The sequence below is a fragment of the Manacus candei genome, unplaced genomic scaffold, assembly GCF_025592945.1.
Source record: "Manacus candei isolate 608988 ecotype Guabito, Panama unplaced genomic scaffold, ASM2559294v1 h1tg000031l, whole genome shotgun sequence".
Taxonomy (NCBI): domain Eukaryota; kingdom Metazoa; phylum Chordata; class Aves; order Passeriformes; family Pipridae; genus Manacus; species Manacus candei.
In genome coordinates this window covers 584,489-603,383 of record NW_026138079.1, presented here as the reverse complement: position 1 = coordinate 603,383, position 18,895 = coordinate 584,489, and the positions used below count along the sequence as shown (strand labels likewise).

General features: G+C 63.7%; 1 protein-coding gene across 3 annotated transcripts; it reads right to left on the bottom strand.

Annotated features, from left to right (window-relative positions):
- Nucleotides 1-1,219: 1,219 nt before the first annotated feature.
- On the bottom strand, nt 1,220-18,699 carry PGAP2 (post-GPI attachment to proteins 2). 3 transcript variants are annotated; one of them, XM_051791262.1, is made up of 6 exons: nt 18,574-18,699; nt 16,079-16,253; nt 14,729-14,981; nt 12,107-12,213; nt 3,246-3,354; nt 1,220-2,654 (listed from the first exon to the last, which is right to left on the bottom strand). In XM_051791262.1, the coding sequence occupies exons 2-6, from the start codon at nt 16,241-16,243 to the stop codon at nt 2,524-2,526; spliced, it is 765 nt and encodes a 254-aa protein (XP_051647222.1). In that variant the 5' UTR covers nt 16,244-16,253; nt 18,574-18,699; the 3' UTR covers nt 1,220-2,523. The 3 variants fall into 3 exon arrangements, with proteins under 3 accessions (XP_051647222.1, XP_051647224.1, XP_051647223.1); XM_051791264.1 differs by having other exon boundaries at nt 12,119-12,213; XM_051791263.1 differs by lacking the exon at nt 18,574-18,699 and adding an exon at nt 16,969-17,252.
- Between the last annotated feature and the right edge of the window lie 196 nt (nt 18,700-18,895).

The following is an 18,895-nucleotide window of genomic DNA, read 5'->3' as shown; positions in this document are numbered from 1 at the left end:
ATTGTGGGGTGTCCCCACAGCCACGTCCTGCTCCCACTGCAGGGACCTCCACAGCCATGTCCTGCTCCTACTGTGGGGTGTCCCCATGGTCACGTCCTGCTCCCACTGTGAGGTGTCCCGAGGCCCGTGTCCTGCTCCCACTGTGGGGTGTCCCGAGGCCCGTGTCCTGCTCCCACTGTGGGGTGTCCCCAGGCCCGTGTCCTGCTCCCACTGTGGGGTGTCCCCAGGCCCGTGTCCTGCTCCCACTGTGGGGTGTCCCGAGGCCCGTGTCCTGCTCCCACTGTGGGGTGTCCCGAGGCCCGTGTCCTGCTCCCACTGTGGGGTGTCCCGAGGCCCGTGTCCTGCTCCCACTGTGGGTGTCCCCAGGCCCGTGTCCTGCTCTCCGCGGTGCCACCCCGGCGGGTTCCAGGGCAGAAGCGGATGCTGGGACGAGGTGGGGACCGTAGGATGCCGCGAGCGGGACACGGCCCTGCCCCGGCACAGTGGGATGAGCTCATGGCCGGTCCCCTCCCAGCTGCTCCCGGCGCGGCCCCAGCGAGGGCAGGGCCCCACCTCGGCCCCCCCGATCGGGGCAGGGAGAACCGAGCCCCCGGCAGCTCCCCGACCCCTGCCCAGCCCCGGGCCCCGGCGGTGCCATCCCAGCCCTCCTGGCTCCAGGTCCCGTCCCCGGCGCTGTGCCGGCCCCCGGCCCCGCAGCATCCATAGGATCGGCAGGATCCGCAGCCAAGCCAGCGGCCCTCGGGGCTGGGCGGGGAGCGGCCGCCAGCTGCGGGGTGGGCTCAGCCCGGGAGTCCCACACCTCCAGCCCGGATCCTGGCTGAGCCTTCCCTGGCGTCATCCAGCACCCCGGAGCCATGTCCCACATCCCAGCCCCAGCCCAGCCAGGAGCCGGAATCCACACCCCAGTGATCACATCCTGCATCCAGGATTCGCATTCCAGCTTCAACACCGGGGATCCACATCCCACATCCCAGTCCCAGGGATCTGGGGCTTCAACACCCAGGATCCACATCCCACATCCCAGCTCCAACCCCAGGGATTTACATCCCACACCCCAGCTTCAACATCTGGGATACACATCCCACATCCCAGTCCCAGTTCCCAGGGTCCATGTCCTGCATCCCACTCCAGCTCCCACCCTGGCCTGGGGTCCTGGGACGGGCTGGGACGCGCTGGCCGTGCCGCTGGGAGCGGCGTGGATGTGGAGTTTGCCAAGAGCTCACAAAAATACTCAGTGCTTTATTTCCACCCAAAGCCACGGCGCTGACAGGGCAGCGTGTCACACGCATGCAGGGACACGGGGGGGCCATGGATGGGCCATGGATGGGGCATGGATGGGGCCACAGATGGGCCCATGGATGGGGCATGGATGGGGCCACAGATGGGCCCATGGATGGGGCATGGATGGGGCCCATGGGTGGGGACACCGACGACGCACACAGGGCAGCACCTGGAGCCAGCCTGGCCCCACTCAGCCAGGGCCCCACAGCTCCTGCTGGAGGAGGCTCAGCCCAGCCCCGGGAGCACAGGGATGTGCACCGGGACATCCCAGGGGACTCTTGGTGGGGAAAGGCAGGGAGGGACCCACGCCGGTCCTTCCCGGCCGGGTGTGGGGTGGGATGAGCCCTGACAAGCACAGAGCTCTCCAAAAACATGTCAGCTCCAGGTGCCCCTTCCAGCAGCACTGCCAGGAGGAGCCTGGGGATGCTGCCAGCCCCCAGCTCCCACCCTGCTGTGCCCACGGTGCCCTTGCAGCCAGAGCCCACACACGGGGGACACTGCTGGACCCCAGCAGTTCCCAGCTCCAGCCCCACAGCACAGGGGAATCCACATGGATATCGGAGCAGGGACCTCCAGCACCAGCCCCCCCGCCCTTCCTCCCCAAACTGGGCTGGAACTGGGGCACAGCCCCCCTGGGAGCAGCCTGTGCTGCTGGGGGGTTTCTGGGAAAGGCAGGAAGGAGAGTGTGGATGCTCCCACACCTGCCCCGCTCCCTGCAGTCCGTGCATGGGCCGGCACCTCCCCGCTCCCCTCCCGGGAACTCAGGCAGGATGGGCCAGGATCCTGCCCCAGTCTCAGGGGAGAGCAGCACCCAGAGCCAGCCCAAAAGGCCACCAGCCCTTTCTGAGGGCTTGTCCCCGGACCCCCAGCCAGGAGGAACCACAAGACACCCCAGGCCAAGCAGGGCAGGGCTGGCCCCCCACGCCCTGATGCCAGGAGCAGAATCCTGCTCTGCCCGGAGCATCCTCCAAAGAAACAGGCAGCAGGTCCCTGTCCCTGCTCTGTCCTGCCCTCCCACAGCTGGCAGGGAGCCAGAGCAGGGGGTCCCTGGGAAGAGCCCCCAGCTCCACTGTATGAGGGCTGCAGGCACAGCCAGGGACCACGCACAGACACTCGGGGGGCCCGGGAGGATCCCTGGGGGGCCCAGGATCCCGGGAGGATCCTTGCAGCAGCTCCACAGCAAACACCCTGCCCTGGCAGGAGAGGGAAGGGGCTCCCTGCCTCCCCCAGCAGCAGGGCTGGCTAGAAGTGCTTGTCCTCCAGCAGCGAGCTCACCACCAGCTCCTTGTTGCCGAAGTCCCAGAAGGCAGTCATGTGGAAGGCCATGTTGGAGAGGACGACCAGGTACTCCAGGAAGGCGAAGACGGTGTACACTGCAGGAGGGAACACAGCAGGTGAGGGCAACACACGGCTGAATCTGCCCCCAGGGTTGGGGGGTCTGGAGGGCACCTCCCTGGGACGGGAGGGCTGGGGGGCTCGAGCCCCACGGGAGGAGAAGGGCAGTCAGACACCAGCCCTCCCAGAGGAGCCCCCCTCGGCTGGGATTTGGAAAGTGAGGCATCACGTTAGGAGGGCATTGGACACCAGGAGTAAGTGTGAGGAATTAGGAGAACTAGTGCCATGGTCTAGTTGAAATGGTGGTGATCAGTCACAGGTTGGACTTGATGATCTCAGAGGTCTTTTCCAACCTAATTGATTCTGTGACTGAATTTTTGGACATCAGGACAAACTTCTTTACTGAAAGGGTGATTAAACTTTGGCAGGGGCTGCCCAGGGAGGTTTGGAGTGCCCAGCCCTGGAGGTGTCCCAGGAAGGCCTGGCCGTGGCACTCAGTGCTCTGGGCTGGGGGACAAGGTGGGGATGGGGCCCAGGGGGGATCCATGGGCTGGGAGGGCTTTTCCAGCCTCAGTGATGCCGTGATCCCCCAGTCCCTCCCTGCACAGCCCCCCTGCCCACGCCCGCACCTCCGGGGCCGCAGTACCAGTTGTGGTGGAAATACACACACACGGCGAACGCGAACGTGACGAAGGTGAAGAAGAAGAGCAGCTGCTTCCACTTGTACGACTTGCGCTCCTGGAAGAGACCCACAGCTGGGTCAGTGCCCTGTCCCTGCCAGGACCCTCAGCCCTGCACACGACGGAGATGCCAGAGCAGCCACCCCCATCCCCATCCCCATCCCCATCCCCATCCCCATCCCCATCCCCATCTCCATCCCCATCCCCATCCCCATCCCCATCCCCATCTATATCCCCATCCCAGGGAAGCTCTGCCCTGGCCCCACACAGTCCTGGGGGGTCTCTCTGCCCCCCCTAGTGATGCCCAGGGCTGCCCTGTGGCTTTGGCAGGGCTGTGCCCTGGGGCACAGGGGGGGATCACGGAACAAGAGGAGCCATGGGGGCCCCAGCAGATGTGGGGTGCCCGTGGGCAGGAGCCCCCAGCAGATGTGGGGTGCCCGAGGGGCTCCCCAGGACGTGCCAACGGCTGTACCCGCTGTCAGCCCCTGCGGCTGCAGGTGGCCCCGGCTCCCCAGGCAGGCGGAATTCAGCAGGGGCTGCACCCCCTCACCCACAACTGCACCAGGGAGGAGGAAACCACATGAAGGGGAGGCAGCTGGGGCGGCAGAGGTGCTGCCCGACCTGCCCTGCCACTGGAGGGGCCCCATCCTGCCCCCCAGCACCGCCTCCGACAGCCAGGGGCAGAGCATAGGGATGCTGCCAGCACCCCACACCTCAGCACCCCACACCTCAGCACCCCACACCCCAGTGCCCCACACCTCAGCACCCCACACCCCAGCACCCCACACCCCAGCACCCCACACCCAAGCCTGCTGCTTCTGTGCCAGCAGAGTTCAGCCCTCCACAAGGGGCCAGCCTGGGGGTCAGGCCTGTCCCCCACAACACTGTCCCCCAACCCACTGTCCACCACCCCCAAAGCCCCTGGGAGCCACGGGCTCCAGCCCCCCTTCCCCTCTTTCTCCCAAGACACTGAGGGTCACAGTTAAGGAAACACAGAGCCCTGGGGTGTGCAGGGAGCCCCAGAGCACAGGAACCACCACTGGACCCCACAGAGGAGGCAGGGGAGCCCTGGGACAGGAGGAATGCAAGGGATGCATGGCAGGCCGGGGATGCCACAGACAGCCAGGGCTGTCACGGGTGGGAGGGAATTTCCCCCTCCTCTGACGCTTCACGTGAGACAGAAATTCCATTTTGAGGGAGTGCTGAGAGCAAGGAAAATTTAAATTGCCCCATCACAGTTTCCATCACCCCCGGAACGTGTGCTGGGGGCTCAGACCGGGAGGAAAACCCAGAGAGGAAGGCCGGGCCCTCTCCCACGTGGGGACACGCTGGTGACGCCACCTCCCCCCGAGGGGCCCGGCGGGTCCTTCCTGCTGGGACGGAGGAGGGTCCTGTCCCAGGAGGAGGCTCCTGGCACTGTGACCAGCGAGGGTGTGGGGTGGGATGGGCTGCAGTGCCAGCCGGGGGTGATGCACCCCGAGCAGCCGGGCTGAGGGCAGGTTTCACTCCGGAAACGTGGCTCACAAACAGCCCTGTTTGCACCCCGGTCCCACGGCAGCACAAACGGCTGAGAGCTCCCAGCACAGGCCCTGCCCGGGGCTGCACCCCACAGCACCCCACAGCCTCCCCACAGCCTCCCATAGCCCCCCACAGCCCCCACGGGGCTCCAGGGCAGGCAGCCAAAGCCTGGGGGCAGCTGAACCTCCTGGGATCATGGAATGGTTTGGGTTGGGAGGGACCTTAAAGCCCATCCAGTGCCACCCCTGCCATGGGCAGGGACACCTTCCACCAGCCCAGGGTGCTCCAAGCCCCGTCCAGCCTGGCCTTGGACACTTCCAGGGATCCAGGGGCAGCCACAGCTTCTCTGGGCAACCTGGGCCAGGGCCTCCCCACCCTCCCAGCCAGGAATTCCTTCCCAATATCCCATCTAACTCTGCCTTCCTTCAGCTTAAGGCCGTTCCCCTGTGTTCTGTCCCTCCAGGCCCTTGTAAATAGTCTCTCTCCTTTCTTGTGGGCTCCCTTCAGGTATTGGAGGAAGGTCACAATTAGGGCATCCCAAAGCCTCTCTTCTCCAGCCGAACAATCCCAGTTCTCTCAGCCTTTCCTCGCAGCAGAGGGGCTCCATCCCTCTAATCTTGGTATCCTCCTCTGGACCACCATCTGGGGATATCCCATGAGGGGATAGAGGGGGGATCCCCACAAAGTGGGGCTTTGGAAAGCAGGGACAGCTCCTGGTGCTGCCTGAGCCTCGAGCAGGGCAGTGGGTCCAGCCACACCAGCGAGCAGTGGGCAGCTCCTCTCCATCCAGCAGCTCCTGGAGCTCCCACCACACTTCCCAAAGTGTGGGAAGGCCTGTTCCTACCTCCTCCTCCTGCAGCTGGGAGGTGGTAACACTCCAGTCCCACATCCCCCCGTGGTCCCCTCGCTGTGCTCGGTGTCCCACCCGTGCTCCTGCAGGGACCTTCCCCGAGGTGCCACATTTCAAGCCAGCGGCTGCTGAGAAACCTCTGCCCACCGTGGGCATCTGTTCATCATGTGCCACTTCTCAGCTCCTTCTCCTGCCCCTGGGGACCCTGCTGGTGTGACCCCCCCGGGGCACTGGGCTGAGCTGGCCTGCCCAGGCATTAGTGATTAACACCTAATTATCCATGGGATAATCCTCGGCCCAGACTGGGAGAGGGGGAGCACAGAGGGCACCCAGAGGTGCAGGGTCGGGGTGCTGAGGTGAGCCCAGGGTGGTCCCTCCTGTGGGGACACCTCGGGGTCCTGCAGCAGGAGCAGGGGCAGGAGCCCCCAGGTCAGTGCCCTGGAGAGGAGCTGGCAGCTCCAAGCGGCCTGGCAGGAGCCCCACACCTCCACACTCCAGCTGCCTGGGGGGAAAGGGGGATAAGAAACCCTGGAGGAAGGGTGCTCCAAGCTGAGCTGGCACCAGGCTCCCCCCGTGCCCTGTCTGGGGCTGGCACAGCTGCAGTGCCAACCCCGGCTTCGCAATTTCCTCCTGGCACGACAGACCGGGGCACCCACGTCCCCTGCCAGCCCCCCTGCTTTCACCACCCCCAGCTCTCGTAGCTGGATGTGTGTCTGGCCCAGAAAACCACAGGGAAATTCTATTTAGTGCCCAGCTGGGAGCTGGGGCACACTCCCCAGGGAATACAAAGGAGAGACAGGAGCAGGAGACTGGACAATGAGGGAGAGGGGAGAGCAGCTGCACCCACTCAGTGTGGGGGGACAGCCTGGGGCACTGCCCCGATCCCACGGGAGGCACTGGGGGTCTTCTTCCATCCTGGGGGACCCCAGCCCTGCACACCCAGCTCCAAGGGCTGAAGGGTGGCTGCTGAGAGCCACCATTCTCCAGGGCCTCTGCAGAGGAAGAAGAGGGACCCTGCCGAGTTCACCCCCCAGTTCCTGACGGGGGTGACAAAGTGACATTAACTCAGCAGGCAGCAGCTCGCCCTCCAGAGGGTTCTGGGTGCTGCAGGAAGCCCGAGGCCAGAGCGTGCAGTGGCAGAGCTCAGATATTTACAGAGGGCTGCTCCGAGCCGTGTCAGCGCTCCCAGGCCGGGGGGAGACCACGCGTGGTCACCGCGGTGCCTGCGGGCCCTGCTCGTGCTCCTGCCCCGGCACTGAGGGCTGGGGGACACGGCTGTGACCCAGAGCCTGCCCTGCACAGCTGCAGGGCTGTTCCAGAGCTGCAGCCCAGGGCTGGGCTCAGCCCGCCTGCCCTGCGGGGTGGGGACAGGAGGAGCCCGGGATGCTGCGGGACAGAGCCAGGGAGGGGGCACAGCAGGGCCCAGCTGCACTGGCCACACACTGGGTTGGGTTGGGAGGGACTTAAAGCCCATCCAGTGCCACCCCTGCCATGGGCAGGGACACCTTCCACCAGCCCAGGGTGCTCCAAGCCCCGTCCAACCTGGCCTTGGACACTTCCAGGGATCCAGGGGCAGCCACAGCTTCTCTGGGCAACCTGGGCCAGGGCCTCCCCACCCTCCCAGCCAGGAATTCCTTCCCAATATCCCACCTAGCCCTTCCCTCTGGCAGTGGGAAGCCATTCCCTGTGTCCTGTCCCTCCATCCCTTGTCCCCAGTCCCTCTCCAGCTCTCCTGGAGCCCCTTTAGGCCCTGCAAGGGGCTCTCAGGTCTCCCTGGATCCTTCTCTTCTCCAGGTGAGCCCCCCCAGCTCTCCCAGCCTGGCTCCAGAGCAGAGGGGCTCCAGCCCTGGGAGCAGCTCTGTGGCCTCCTCTGCTGGGTGTGAGCCAGCCGGCCCCGTGGCCACCACACACCCCACAGTGTCTGCACTGGTGCCACCAGCCCTGGGCCGGGGAGGAAACGTGTCTGCAAACAAGAAGTGAAACTGCTCTGCTCTGCTGTCCCACTCAGGCGGCAGGGCCGGGGGAAGGAGGGTTTAAGGGTGATCAGCTGGCCCGGAACAGCAGGGCTGCCAGGCAGGACCAGCAGGGCTGCCAGGCAGGGCGGGCACTGCCACACCACAGCCAACCCCAAGGACGGGGGGCTGTGATCAGCCACAGCTGGAGGCTCCCAGGCTCCATTCCTCTTCTCCCCAGGAGCTCCCTCCTCTGCTCTGCCCGTTCCCCTCGTCCTCTCTCCTGCTTTCTCTCTTCTCCCCTCCTGCAGAGCTCCATTTTCTCTCCCTCCCCATGTGCCTCCTGTGACTGGAAGCCGCCGGCACTTCCCCATCAGGAGCCGGTTCCTCCCCCCTTCCTGCCCTGGCACAACTGCAGTTGCAACACGAGCCCCGACGGACGAGCAGCTTTTGCAAGACGAATTCCTGTTCCTCACGGCCAATTCCTGTCCCTCACACACTAAACCCTGACAGTCCTGGGGAGCTGCGCCCTCTCCGACAGGGTTAAAAGCAGTGCCAGACTCGGGGCTGGCAGGGACACGGACCCCCTGCTCCCCCCTCCACACAGACCCAGCCTTCCAGCTCTTCACATGGAGCTTGTCCTGGACACAGTCCCAGGTTTGACCCTGGAGGAACCCCGTGGGGACTCTTGGTGGCTTCCTCTGCTGAAGGACAGGACACCGCAGGACCGGAGCTGTCCCCTCCCTGTCCCCTCCTGTCCCTCCGGGGCTGGGGGCAGCAAAGGTGAACAAAAAGCCCCCCCAAGGGACACAAACGGCAGCAGAATCTGTCCCCAGGGTGCTGTGACCCACACGGAGGGATCCCCTGTGCCCTGGCCTAAAGCAGCCCCACGAACCTCAGCCCAGGGAGCTCAGCTGGCACTGCCCAGCCTGTCCCTGCTCCCCGAGCTGGCGGTGACACTCGGATCAGGGAGGAGGATGTGGCAGTGGCACCTCCTGGGGCCCTGCTGGCCCTGCCTGCTGAGTCAAGGCAGCCACGGGGGTCACAGGAGCTGGGCCAAGCCCACTGGGGGCCACCAGCCGTGGGCTTGGAGCCCGAGGAACCCAGACAGCGAGCGGGACAAGCTCCAGGAGACCCCACTCAGGCTGGAGGATCCATGGGAGTGATTCCCAGCAGGAGCCCAACTCAGGCACGGGACAGGGCAGACCTGCAGAGTGACAGTAAGTGCCCCTGACCAAGGGGGAGGAGTGCTGGACGTGCTTCACCCTGACACATCCAGTGTGGGAGCTGTGTCACCCCACAGCACCTCCCCCTTCCTCCTCCTCGGAGCTCCCCCATCATCCTCATGCCCCAGACAACAGCTCCATCCTGTGGCCCCACGCAGGGCTGGCACAAGGACACTGCCCATCCTGGGGCTGGCACAGGGACACTGTCCACTGTGGGGCTGGCACAGGGACACTGCTCCATCCTGGGGCTGGCACAGGGACACTGCCCACCCTGGGGCTGGCACAGGGACACTGCCCACCCTGGGGCTGGCACAGGGACACTGCTCCATCCTGGGGCTGGCACAGGGACACTGCTCCATCCTGGGGCTGGCACAGGGACACTGCTCCATCCTGGGCTGGCACAGGGACACTGCCCCATCCTGGGGCTGGCACAGGGACACTGTCCACCCTAGGGCTGGCACAGGGACACTGCCCCATCCTGGGCTGGCACAGGGACACTGTCCACCCTAGGGCTGGCACAGGGACACTGCCCCATCCTGGGCTGGCACAGGGACACTGTCCACCCTAGGGCTGGCACAGGGACACTGCCCACCCTGGGGCTGGCACAGGGACACTGCTCCATCCTGGGGCTGGCACAGGGACACTGTCCACCCTAGGGCTGGCACAGGGACACTGCCCCATCCTGGGCTGGCACAGGGACACTGCCCCATCCTGGGGCTGGCACAGGGACACTGCTCCATCCTGGGGCTGGCACAGGGACACTGCCTCATCCTGGGGCTGGCACAGGGACACTGCCCCATTCTGGGGCTGGCACAGGGACACTGCTCCATCCTGGGGCTGGGACAGGGACACTGCTCCATCCTGGGGCTGGCACAGGGACACTGCTCCCGGTGGCCTCAGGGCAGGGCTGGCCCCGTGAGCTCCTCTCTCCTGGGGGAGACACCCAGCTTTGGGGTGACACACCCCCCAAGGGCGGCTCCCCTTCACGAGCAGGGCAGTTCCAGGGCATTGGAGAAGGGCGGGGGGTGGCACCGTGCCTCGGGTGGCACTGTGCCATGGGTGGCACGTTCAGTCACAGTGTCACTGTGTCCCCTGTTCCTCTACCCAGGGATGAGCAAATTCCAATGCTCCTCGGGTAGTGGAATCACAGAATCATCAAGGGTGGAAAATCTCTCTGAGATCGAGTCCAGCTATTCCCCAGCACTGCCAAGACCCCCACTGACCCCTGTCCCCAAGTGCCACATGCACTGGCTGTTAAATCCCCACAGGGATGTGACTCCACCCCTGCTCTGGGCAGCTGTGCCAGGCCTGGACAGCCCTATCCAGGAAAGAACCTTCCCAATATCCAACCTGAGCCTCCCCTGGCACAGCTGGAGGCCGTTCCCTCTCCTCCTGTCCCTTGTTCCCTGGCAGCAGAGCCCGACCCCCCCCGGCTCCCCCCTCCTGTCAGGGGGTTGCAGAGCCAGAAGGTCCCCCCTGAGCCTCCTTTTCTCCAGGCTGAGCCCCCCCAGCTCCCTCAGCCCCTCCTGCTGCTCCAGCCCCTTCCCAGCTCTGTTCCCTTCCCTGGACATGCTCCAGCCCCTCCATGCCTCCCTTGCAGCCAGCCCAAAGCTGACCCCAGCATTCAGGGTATCCCACCCGTGCCCAGGGCAGGGGAGATGATCCAGCCCAGGCAGGGGCAGGGCAGTGCTGGGGAGGAGATCCAGGGCCTTGGAGGTCTCTCCAAGAAAACAAAGGCCAAAAAGAGTGACATAAATAAAGGAAGCCATGGGAAAGCTGCCAAGGAATGACTGTGAGCTCCTGATATTCCCACATCACTTCCCAGTGAGCAAGGGGAACCCCAGCACCTCCAACACTCCCTTTCCTAGGGAACCTTACAGCCAAACAACTGCTGGAAGCTTCTTTTCCAGGTCTGTGGAGGGAGGCAGCCCAGGGACAGGCTCGGTGAAGGGGTGGAAGGGAGGATGAACAGGGAAGGAGTGGGAGCTCTGCCAGAGCAGAGCCCTCCCAGGGCTCATCCTGCTGGGACGGGGGGCTGAGCAGACCCCGAGCACAGCACCCCCTGCATGTCACACACACTCCCTTTGGAGAGGCTTGCTCCAGCCCCGGGGTCTGGGCACACAGCTCCCAAGGGCTCTGCTCTGCAAAGGATCACATTCCCAGGGCAACACAGCCCTGGGGACCCTGCCCAGTTAGCACTGGGGACCACCAGGACTGCACTGGGATCTGCTGGAGAGACACAGCCTGAGGGGAAAGGACGGGGGGATCCAGGGAGCCCAGAGCTGCAGGGGAAGCCAAGGGTGCAGGAGCCATATGGGCACAGAAGCAGCTCCCACACAGCTTCAAACCTGGAAGTGCTGTCCAGGGTCCAGGACAAACCTGGATGTCCTGCCCATGGCTGTGCCAGTGCCCACAGCTCAGCACACGTGTCACACACCAGCACAGCACAGAAGCTGCATCCAGGCCCTGGATCCAGGAGCCCCTGGCTGGATCCTCCACCAGACCCACTGCCCACCCAGCCCATCCTGCACTCCCCAGTCCCCTCTCCGAGGACAAGAGCCAGAGCCAGCCTGCTCCACACAGCCATTCCAGGAGGAAAGGGAAAACAAATCCTGCTGCCTGCTGCTCCCAGCTTGCAGGACCAGAAATTCCCAGCACAGGGGAGGCAATGTCAGCTTGGAAACAGGCATGGAGAAGGGATCAGCAACCCTGACCCACTGGGATGCTAATGGTGGTTTTCTATATCAGCTTTAAAGGAAAACTTAGACACTGGGAAGAAATTCTTCCCTGGGAGGGTGGGGAGGCCCTGGCCCAGGTTGGCCAGAGAAGCTGTGGCTGCCCCTGGATCCCTGGAAGTGTCCCAGGCCAGGTTGGACAGGGCTTGGAGCAACCTGGGCTGGTGGAAGGTGTCCCTGCCATGGCAGGGGTGGGACTGGATGGGATTTAAGGTCCCTTCCAACCTCAACCACTCTGGGATTCTGTGATTCTATGATAAAACCACAAAATAGGAAATGAAAAAATTCCTCCCCACCTTGCTGTGGTAAACCACGGATTTTGGAGACTGTTTCCCAGTTTCACCTGCTGCTGTTGGCTCCTTTAGCACCTGCTGAGGGTCATTTCACAAGCAAGGGCAGCCAAAGCCCCCCAGAGCCAGCCCAGAGCCCCCTCCCAGTTCCCAGATCTGCACCAGAGCCCCTTCCCAGCACAGCACCAGACCCCAGTCCCAGCTCCCAGCAGAGAGAAAAGAAAGGAAAGTGTCTGTACCTCGGGACTTACTGTGTGTTTCTTAGTCATTCTCCAGAGGATGCAGGTGAGCAGCATGTGGCCCAGGGCCGACGAGATGAACACAATGAAGGCATTTTCATGGATTGCTGGATCGACAAGACAACAGTTTTCCTGCTCAACCCGAGCCAAGAGCACAAGGGGGACATGGGGCAGGATTTGGGAGGGTGCAGGACTGCTCTGGGCAGGAGGTGGTGCTGCTGGCAGCCCCAGTGCCCAGGTGATGCTGAGCCCCCAGTGGGGTCTTTGCAGGGGACAGGCACAGCCCAGCCCCATAACCTGCCTGTGGTGCCCCGTGGCCCCCTGGAAGGGGACACAGGCTGCTGGAGCACTTATCCCAAAGGGCCAGGAGGGTGTCTGTGTGCTCACATGGCTGTAACCTCAGGGACCCTCGGGAGCAGCTCGGCATCACCACTGGTTTTAGGGATGAGGAAACCACAGCACAGAGGGCAGGGGGTACAGACTGGGCCAGTCCAAAATCCAGGGAAGTCCATCCTCTGGCCTCCTGCATTACCCACCCCCCAGCAGCCTCATCCCCAGCACTGGGAATACCTCGTGCATCCCAGGTACAGGATCAGGCTGGAAATGCAGCTGGAGCAGCTCCCGAGGCCCCAAACCACCTTCAGCCCCTGCCCCTCAGGTGAGAGAATTGCACAAAAGTGCTGCTGTGTCAAAGAGGTTCCCAGCCCCTTCTCCAGGAACCTCGGGCTGAGTTCCTGACCAGCAGAATACCAGGAATGACTGTCCCTGTTTCCCCTCCTGATCCCAAGGGAAGGGAAGCACACGAGGTGTGAGGTGAGATCTGAGCCATGTCCCACAGGGAGGATTAACCTGAGCCCCTTTTCATCCCAGCAGGCAGCTCAGGGCTGGAACTTTCCCCACAAACCTGGGATTAGTCTGAGCTGAGGATGTGAGAAACTGGGTCAGGCTCAGCTCCCAGAGTGGCTCTGTCCAGGGACACCTTGGCCTCCCCCTCCCAGAGCTGTGCACGAGGTGCAGACGTGGCTGTCCCAGGCATGAGGGGTTATCCAAACCCCAAAGGAGGTTTTCTAAGAGCAGGTGCCCACCCCAGACAAGTGAGAGAAGCCCCAGCAGCAGGTCAGGCTGCAGACCCTGCCATGGGGGGACACTGCAGGAAGGGTGGGAATGGGATAACTCATTGTGAGGCACAGGGAGTTCTCCAAGGGCTGGGGTTGGTCCTGGGACTCTTCACAACACCATAGCCCTGAATCCCAGACTGGTTTGGGCTGGGAGGGACCATAGAGATCATCCAGTGCCACCCCTGCCATGGGCAGGGACACCTTCCACCAGCCCAGGTTGCTCCAAGCCCCGTCCAACCTGGCCTTGGACACTTCCAGGGATCCAGGGGCAGCCACAGCTTCTCTGGCCAACCTGGGCCAGGGCCTCCCCACCCTCCCAGGGAAGAATTCCCTCCCAGTATCCCACCTAGCCCTTCCCTCTGGCAGTGGGAAGCCATTCCCCCTTGTCCTGTCCCTCCAGGCCCTTGTCCAAAGCTCTTCTCCAGCCCCTCCTACAGCTGGACACAATATCCATCCTCACCATCCAGCTGTGCAGGGACAGCCCACAGGGCTTTCCTGCTGACACATCCCAGCACAGGATTTGTTCCCACTGCAACAGCACCACCTTGCTGGCTCCTGCATTTCAGTGCTCTCCAGGCAATCCCTGGTGCCTCCCCCAGACCTTGGGATGAAACAGCAGCTGGATATTGTCCCTTTGGGATGAAACAGCAGCTGGATATTGTCCCTTCCTATGAGACCATGTGTGAGAAGAGCATTTCCCACCCATCATGACCAGGTTTGGCACAATGATTTAACCTGAAAAACTCTGATTCTGTTTTCAGGAAATTTTAGAGGGCTGGAGCCCCTCTGCTCTGGGACAGACTGGGAGAGCTGGGGGGGTTCAGCCTGGAGAAGACTCCAGGGAGACCTGAGAGCCCCTTCCAGGGCCTAAAGGGGCTCCAGCAGAGCTGGAGAGGGACAGGACAAGGGCCTGGAGGTACAGGGCAAGGGGGAATGGCTTCAAACTGCCAGAGGGCAGGGTTAGATGGGATATTGGGAAAAAATTCCCTGTGAGGGTGGGGAGGCCCTGGCCCAGGTTGCCCAGAGAAGCTGTGGCTGCCCCTGGATCCCTGGAAGTGTCCAAGGCCAGGTTGGACGGGGCTTGGAGCACCCTGGGCTGGTGGAAGGTGTCCCTGCCCATGGAATGAGATGGGCCCTTAGGTCCTCCCAAGCCAGAGCTGTGTGGGATTCTGTGATTCTATGAAATTTTACCCAGAAGGTCTGGGGGAGGGTATTCCAAGGCAGCTGGAGCAGAGCCAGCAGTGGGGACGGAGGGGAAGCAGGATGAGCTCTAACCCAGCTGTGCTCACCTGCCCTCAGCCCCTGCAGCAGGGCCTTGGCACGGGGGTGGCACTGAAGTGGCCAGGTCTGATTCAGAGCTGAGTTCCAACTCTCAGCAGCCACGAGCTCCAGGAAGCACACGGCCACTCGCCCGTTCCGAACACCCCTTTCCCCTACAAACACTGACAGCATTCCTGGGGGTTCCTGGCTGGTTTTGCCCCCCCCGGGCAGACGGCACACGTACCATAGTTCTCGGAGGAGGACACGTAGGTGAGGATGAGCAGGGCGACGTTCTCCAGCAGGTTGAGCAGCAGGGTGCAGTGGCACAGGCGCAGGTAGCGGGGGTGGGAGCAGTGGCAGCTCTGGTAGTGGTTCCAGTAGGCCACGGCCACGAGGAAGCGGGGGGCCGAGTGCAGGCCGATGCACAGGCGCCACACGTAGCGCTGGGGGGTCTCGCCCCCGATGGCCGCGCTGATGGACGGCAGGTAGTTGGGCACCTGCGGGAGACAGCGGCTCGGGGGGGCACGGGGGGGCACGAGCCCTCCCAGGGGCTAACACTGCCTTTTTTCAGTCCTAAATAAGTTTATTCCTGTTTCTGAAGCCAGGGAATGTCACCCCGCAGGGCCAGGAGGGGCCCAGTCCTGCTGGGACAGTCCTGGGTGCTGGGGGGGCCTCTCGGGGGGTCTCAGCTTTACACCTTTGATCTTTCACAGAATCCCAGAAGGTTTGGGTTGGAAGGACCTTAAAGCCCATCCAGTGCCACCCCTGCCATGGGCAGGGACACCTTCCACCAGCCCAGGTGGCTCCAAGCCCCATCCAACCTGGCCTTGGACACTTCCAGGGATCCAGGGGCAGCCACAGCTTCTCTGGGCAACCTGGGCCAGGGCCTCCCCACCCTCACAGGGAAGAATTCCTTCTCCATATGTCATCTAACCCTGCCCTGTCTCCGTGGGAAGCCACTCCCTGTTGTCCTATTGCAACAGGCCCTGCTAAAGTTCTCTGCTGGAGTGAGGTGACTCCTGCCCTCGGTTCCCAGCTCAGATCCAGCTGCTCATCCAGCAGCTTGAAAGCTCTGGGGAGGAACCCAACCTCATCCCATTTGGAACTCCAGGCCATGCCTCCCCAGGCACGAGCCTGTGACTCCTCTGAACTCCAGTACATCTGGGGGACAGCAGTTCTGGACCAGCCCTTCTACAGGACAATGGACTTCCCTGCAGCTTCCCCACCGTTTTCATCACCACAACCACCCCAACGAGCCCAGCACAGACACCAGCCTGACCAGTCTGTACTTCCCTTGGTCCCATGACAAAGGCAAACCCAGTCCCGAGGGATCATAAGGACAGTGAAATAAAGTGGTTTGTTCTGGGTTCTGCAACATTGCTGGTGGGAAAACCCAGGAGGAGGAAAGGAGCCCAGGAGGGCAGGGAGAGATGGGGGAGCCCAGGACAGAGATGGGAGGAGCAGCCCAGGAGGAGGGAAAGAGAGGGAGGAGCCCAGGAGGAGAGGGAAGCCCAGGAGGACACAGGAGCTCTGTCTCCCCTCTGGGTGCCCCAGCCCCAGAGGAACCCGGGTTTTTCTGATGGGAATCTCTCACCCCACAGTGGGTCGCGGTCGTCTCACGGAAATGGAAGAGCAGGGACCAGATCACACAGAAGAGGAACCCAAAGAGGGGGCAGAACACAGTGCCCAGGGCCAGCGTGGTGAAACGCAGCCGGAACAGGATCCCATCCCGGTCCAGGGGCAGCGGGATCTGCAGCATCTTGGGGAACCTGAGAGCAAACAAACAAACGCCTGATGGGGATTCTCTGTCCTCCTGCTCTGGCTGACAACGTGGGGATTGGCCTCCACGGCCTGGGAGGGCTTTTCCAATTTCAGTGACTCTGGGATTCTGTCCAGTCCCACAGGGGCATGGATGGACACAGGGATCAGCCCCTCACATATCCCAGGGCAGGGACGGACACACTGATGAGCCCCTCACACCCTGGGGGACCCACACAAACAGGGATGGACACACAGATCAACCCCTCACACCCTGGGGGACCCACACAAACAGGGATGGACACACAGATCAGCCCCTCACACCCTGGGGGACCCACACAAACAGGGATGGACACACAGATCAGCCCCTCACACCCTGGGGGACCCACACAAACAGGGATGGACACACAGATCAGCCCCTCACACCCTGGGGGACCCACACAAACAGGGATGGACACACAGATCAGCCCCTCACACCCTGGGGGACCCACACAAACAGGGATGGACACACAGATCAGCCCCTCACACCCTGGGGGACCCACACAAACAGGGATGGATACACAGATCAGCCCCTCACACCCTGGGGACCCACACAAACAGAGCAGGGATGGACACACAGATCAGCCCCTCTCACCCTGGCTGACCCCACTCAGCCCCAGGACGGGCAGCACAGATGGGCAGCCAAAGAAAATCCCATTGTGGGGACACAGGAACCCCAAGACTCACAGCTAACATGGAGCAGGGGCAGAGGGACCTGCAGGCAGTGGGATGTCCCTGCAGCCCTCCAGGCTGATCTGGCTGAAGGACACGTGAGCCCTTTCCCGCGGGATCCATCCAGACCGTTCCCTGGCTCGGAGCACGGGGCACAGCTGACATTGTGAGGCCACTGCCGGGAGCTGCAGCTCCTCCAGCACATCCCAAACAGCCACAGCCCACCCTCACCCTGCTGCACTTCCCTGCTCCCGGCACCTGCATGGACAGCATTGTCCATATCCAGCGCCAGGGAGGGTTGGGATGGATCTCAGGACAAGGTTCTTCCCCCAGAGGGTGGTGGGCACTGCCCAGGCTCCCCAGGGCAGTGGGCACAGCCCCAAGGCTGCCAGAGCTCCAGGAGGGTTTGGAAAATGTTCTCAGGGACAGGGGGGAGTGTTGGGGTGTCCTGGGCAGGGCCAGGGCTTGGACTGGAGGATCCTCGAGGATCCCTCCCAGCTCAGGAAATTCCATGTTTGTACAGCCCTGCAGCTGCAGGATCAGGGCATCACGAGCCCCTCCAAAACAAGGCCATTGCTCATGGGGTCGGGCACAGCAGGACAGGCACCTCCTGAGCCCAGCAGCCCCCTCGTCCCCGGGGTCCCCACTGAGCCCCAGGGATCAGCCGGGGCCGATCCCCCCTCCCCGCCCGGGACAAATCGGATTTACACAATCCCGGGGCAGCACAACCCCCCTCCCACGGCACAGAGACCCCCGGAAGGGACCCCCCAGCACCGAGGGGCCACGGGAAGCCGAGCTCAGCCCCACCCCGGGGCAGGGGAGGGGGGTTATTCGCGGGATGGAGGCAAAGGGAAGCCCCAAAGGGCTGCAGGTGGAGGGGGACCCCCGGCCAGCCCAGGGTGCCCTCCCCAGGACCATCCCAGCAGCGACCCCCGACCCTGACCCACGGCCGGGGATGGAGCCCCCCAAACCCTGCACTGCCCCCGGCCGGGGGGACACAGCTCACTGTGCCAGGGGGACATCCGCCCCAAACCCCTGCGAAGGTCTTTCCCAAAGGGGGGAAAACGAAAGAGAAATATTTTGTGGCTCACGCTGGACGGCCCCGATCGGCTCTGCAGGAGAGGGGCTGCACCCCATACACCCCTTAAACCCCAAAAACCACCCCGGGCACCCCATACACCCCCGAGACCCCCAAAAACCACCCCGGGCACCCCATACACCCCCGAGACCCCCAAAAACCACCCCGGGTACCCCATACACCCCCGAGACCCCCAAAAACCACCCCGGGCACCCCATACACCCCTTAAACCCCAAAAACCACCCCGGGTACCCCATACACCCCTGAGACCCCCAAAAACCACCCCGGGCACCCCATACACCCCCGAGACCCCCGAAAACCACCCCGGGCACCCCATACACCCCTGAGACCCCCAAAAACCACCCCGGGCACCCCATACACCCCTGAGACCTCCCCGGGCACCCCACATTTCTCAGAGACCCCAAACACCCCAGGGCCTCGCACTACGTGACTCCACCCGAGACGCCCCCCTAGGTCAACCCCCTCCCCACACCCCCACTGTCTCACACGGACAGACCCCCCGAGAGCCGCCCCCTCCTCACCGCTCAGCCCCCGCCGCGCTGCTCCATGCCCCGGCCCGGCAGCCCCACCACGCCTCCTGCTGCTGTTCCTGCTCCTTCCTTTGCCCTCCTCCCGTTCTTCCTCCTCGCCCTCCTCCCCTTCCCGCCCCCCCCAATCCCCTCCATCAATCACGGCCACGGCCCCTTTAAGGCCTCTCTGCCCCGCCCCCACGTCGCGGCACGCGATTGGCGCTCGCGGCGCAAGCCCCGCCCCCGTCCCAAACGCCCCGGATGTCGGGGCGGCACCGCCACACGGGCCCTTCTGGACCCTTCCGCAGGCCCGGGCCACACCCCCGCCCGGCCC

Bases quoted from the DNA above. Each gene is read 5' to 3' on its own strand.
- PGAP2 (XM_051791262.1), bottom strand. From the start codon at position 16,243: ATGCTGCAGATCCCGCTGCCCCTGGACCGGGATGGGATCCTGTTCCGG. The intron at 3,355-12,106 runs GTACAGACACTT...GGTCTCTTCCAG, and splicing joins AACACACAGTAAGTCCCGAG to GAGCGCAAGTCGTACAAGTG. The intron at 2,655-3,245 runs GTGCGGGCGTGG...TCCCTCCTGCAG, and splicing joins CTGGTACTGCGGCCCCGGAG to TGTACACCGTCTTCGCCTTC.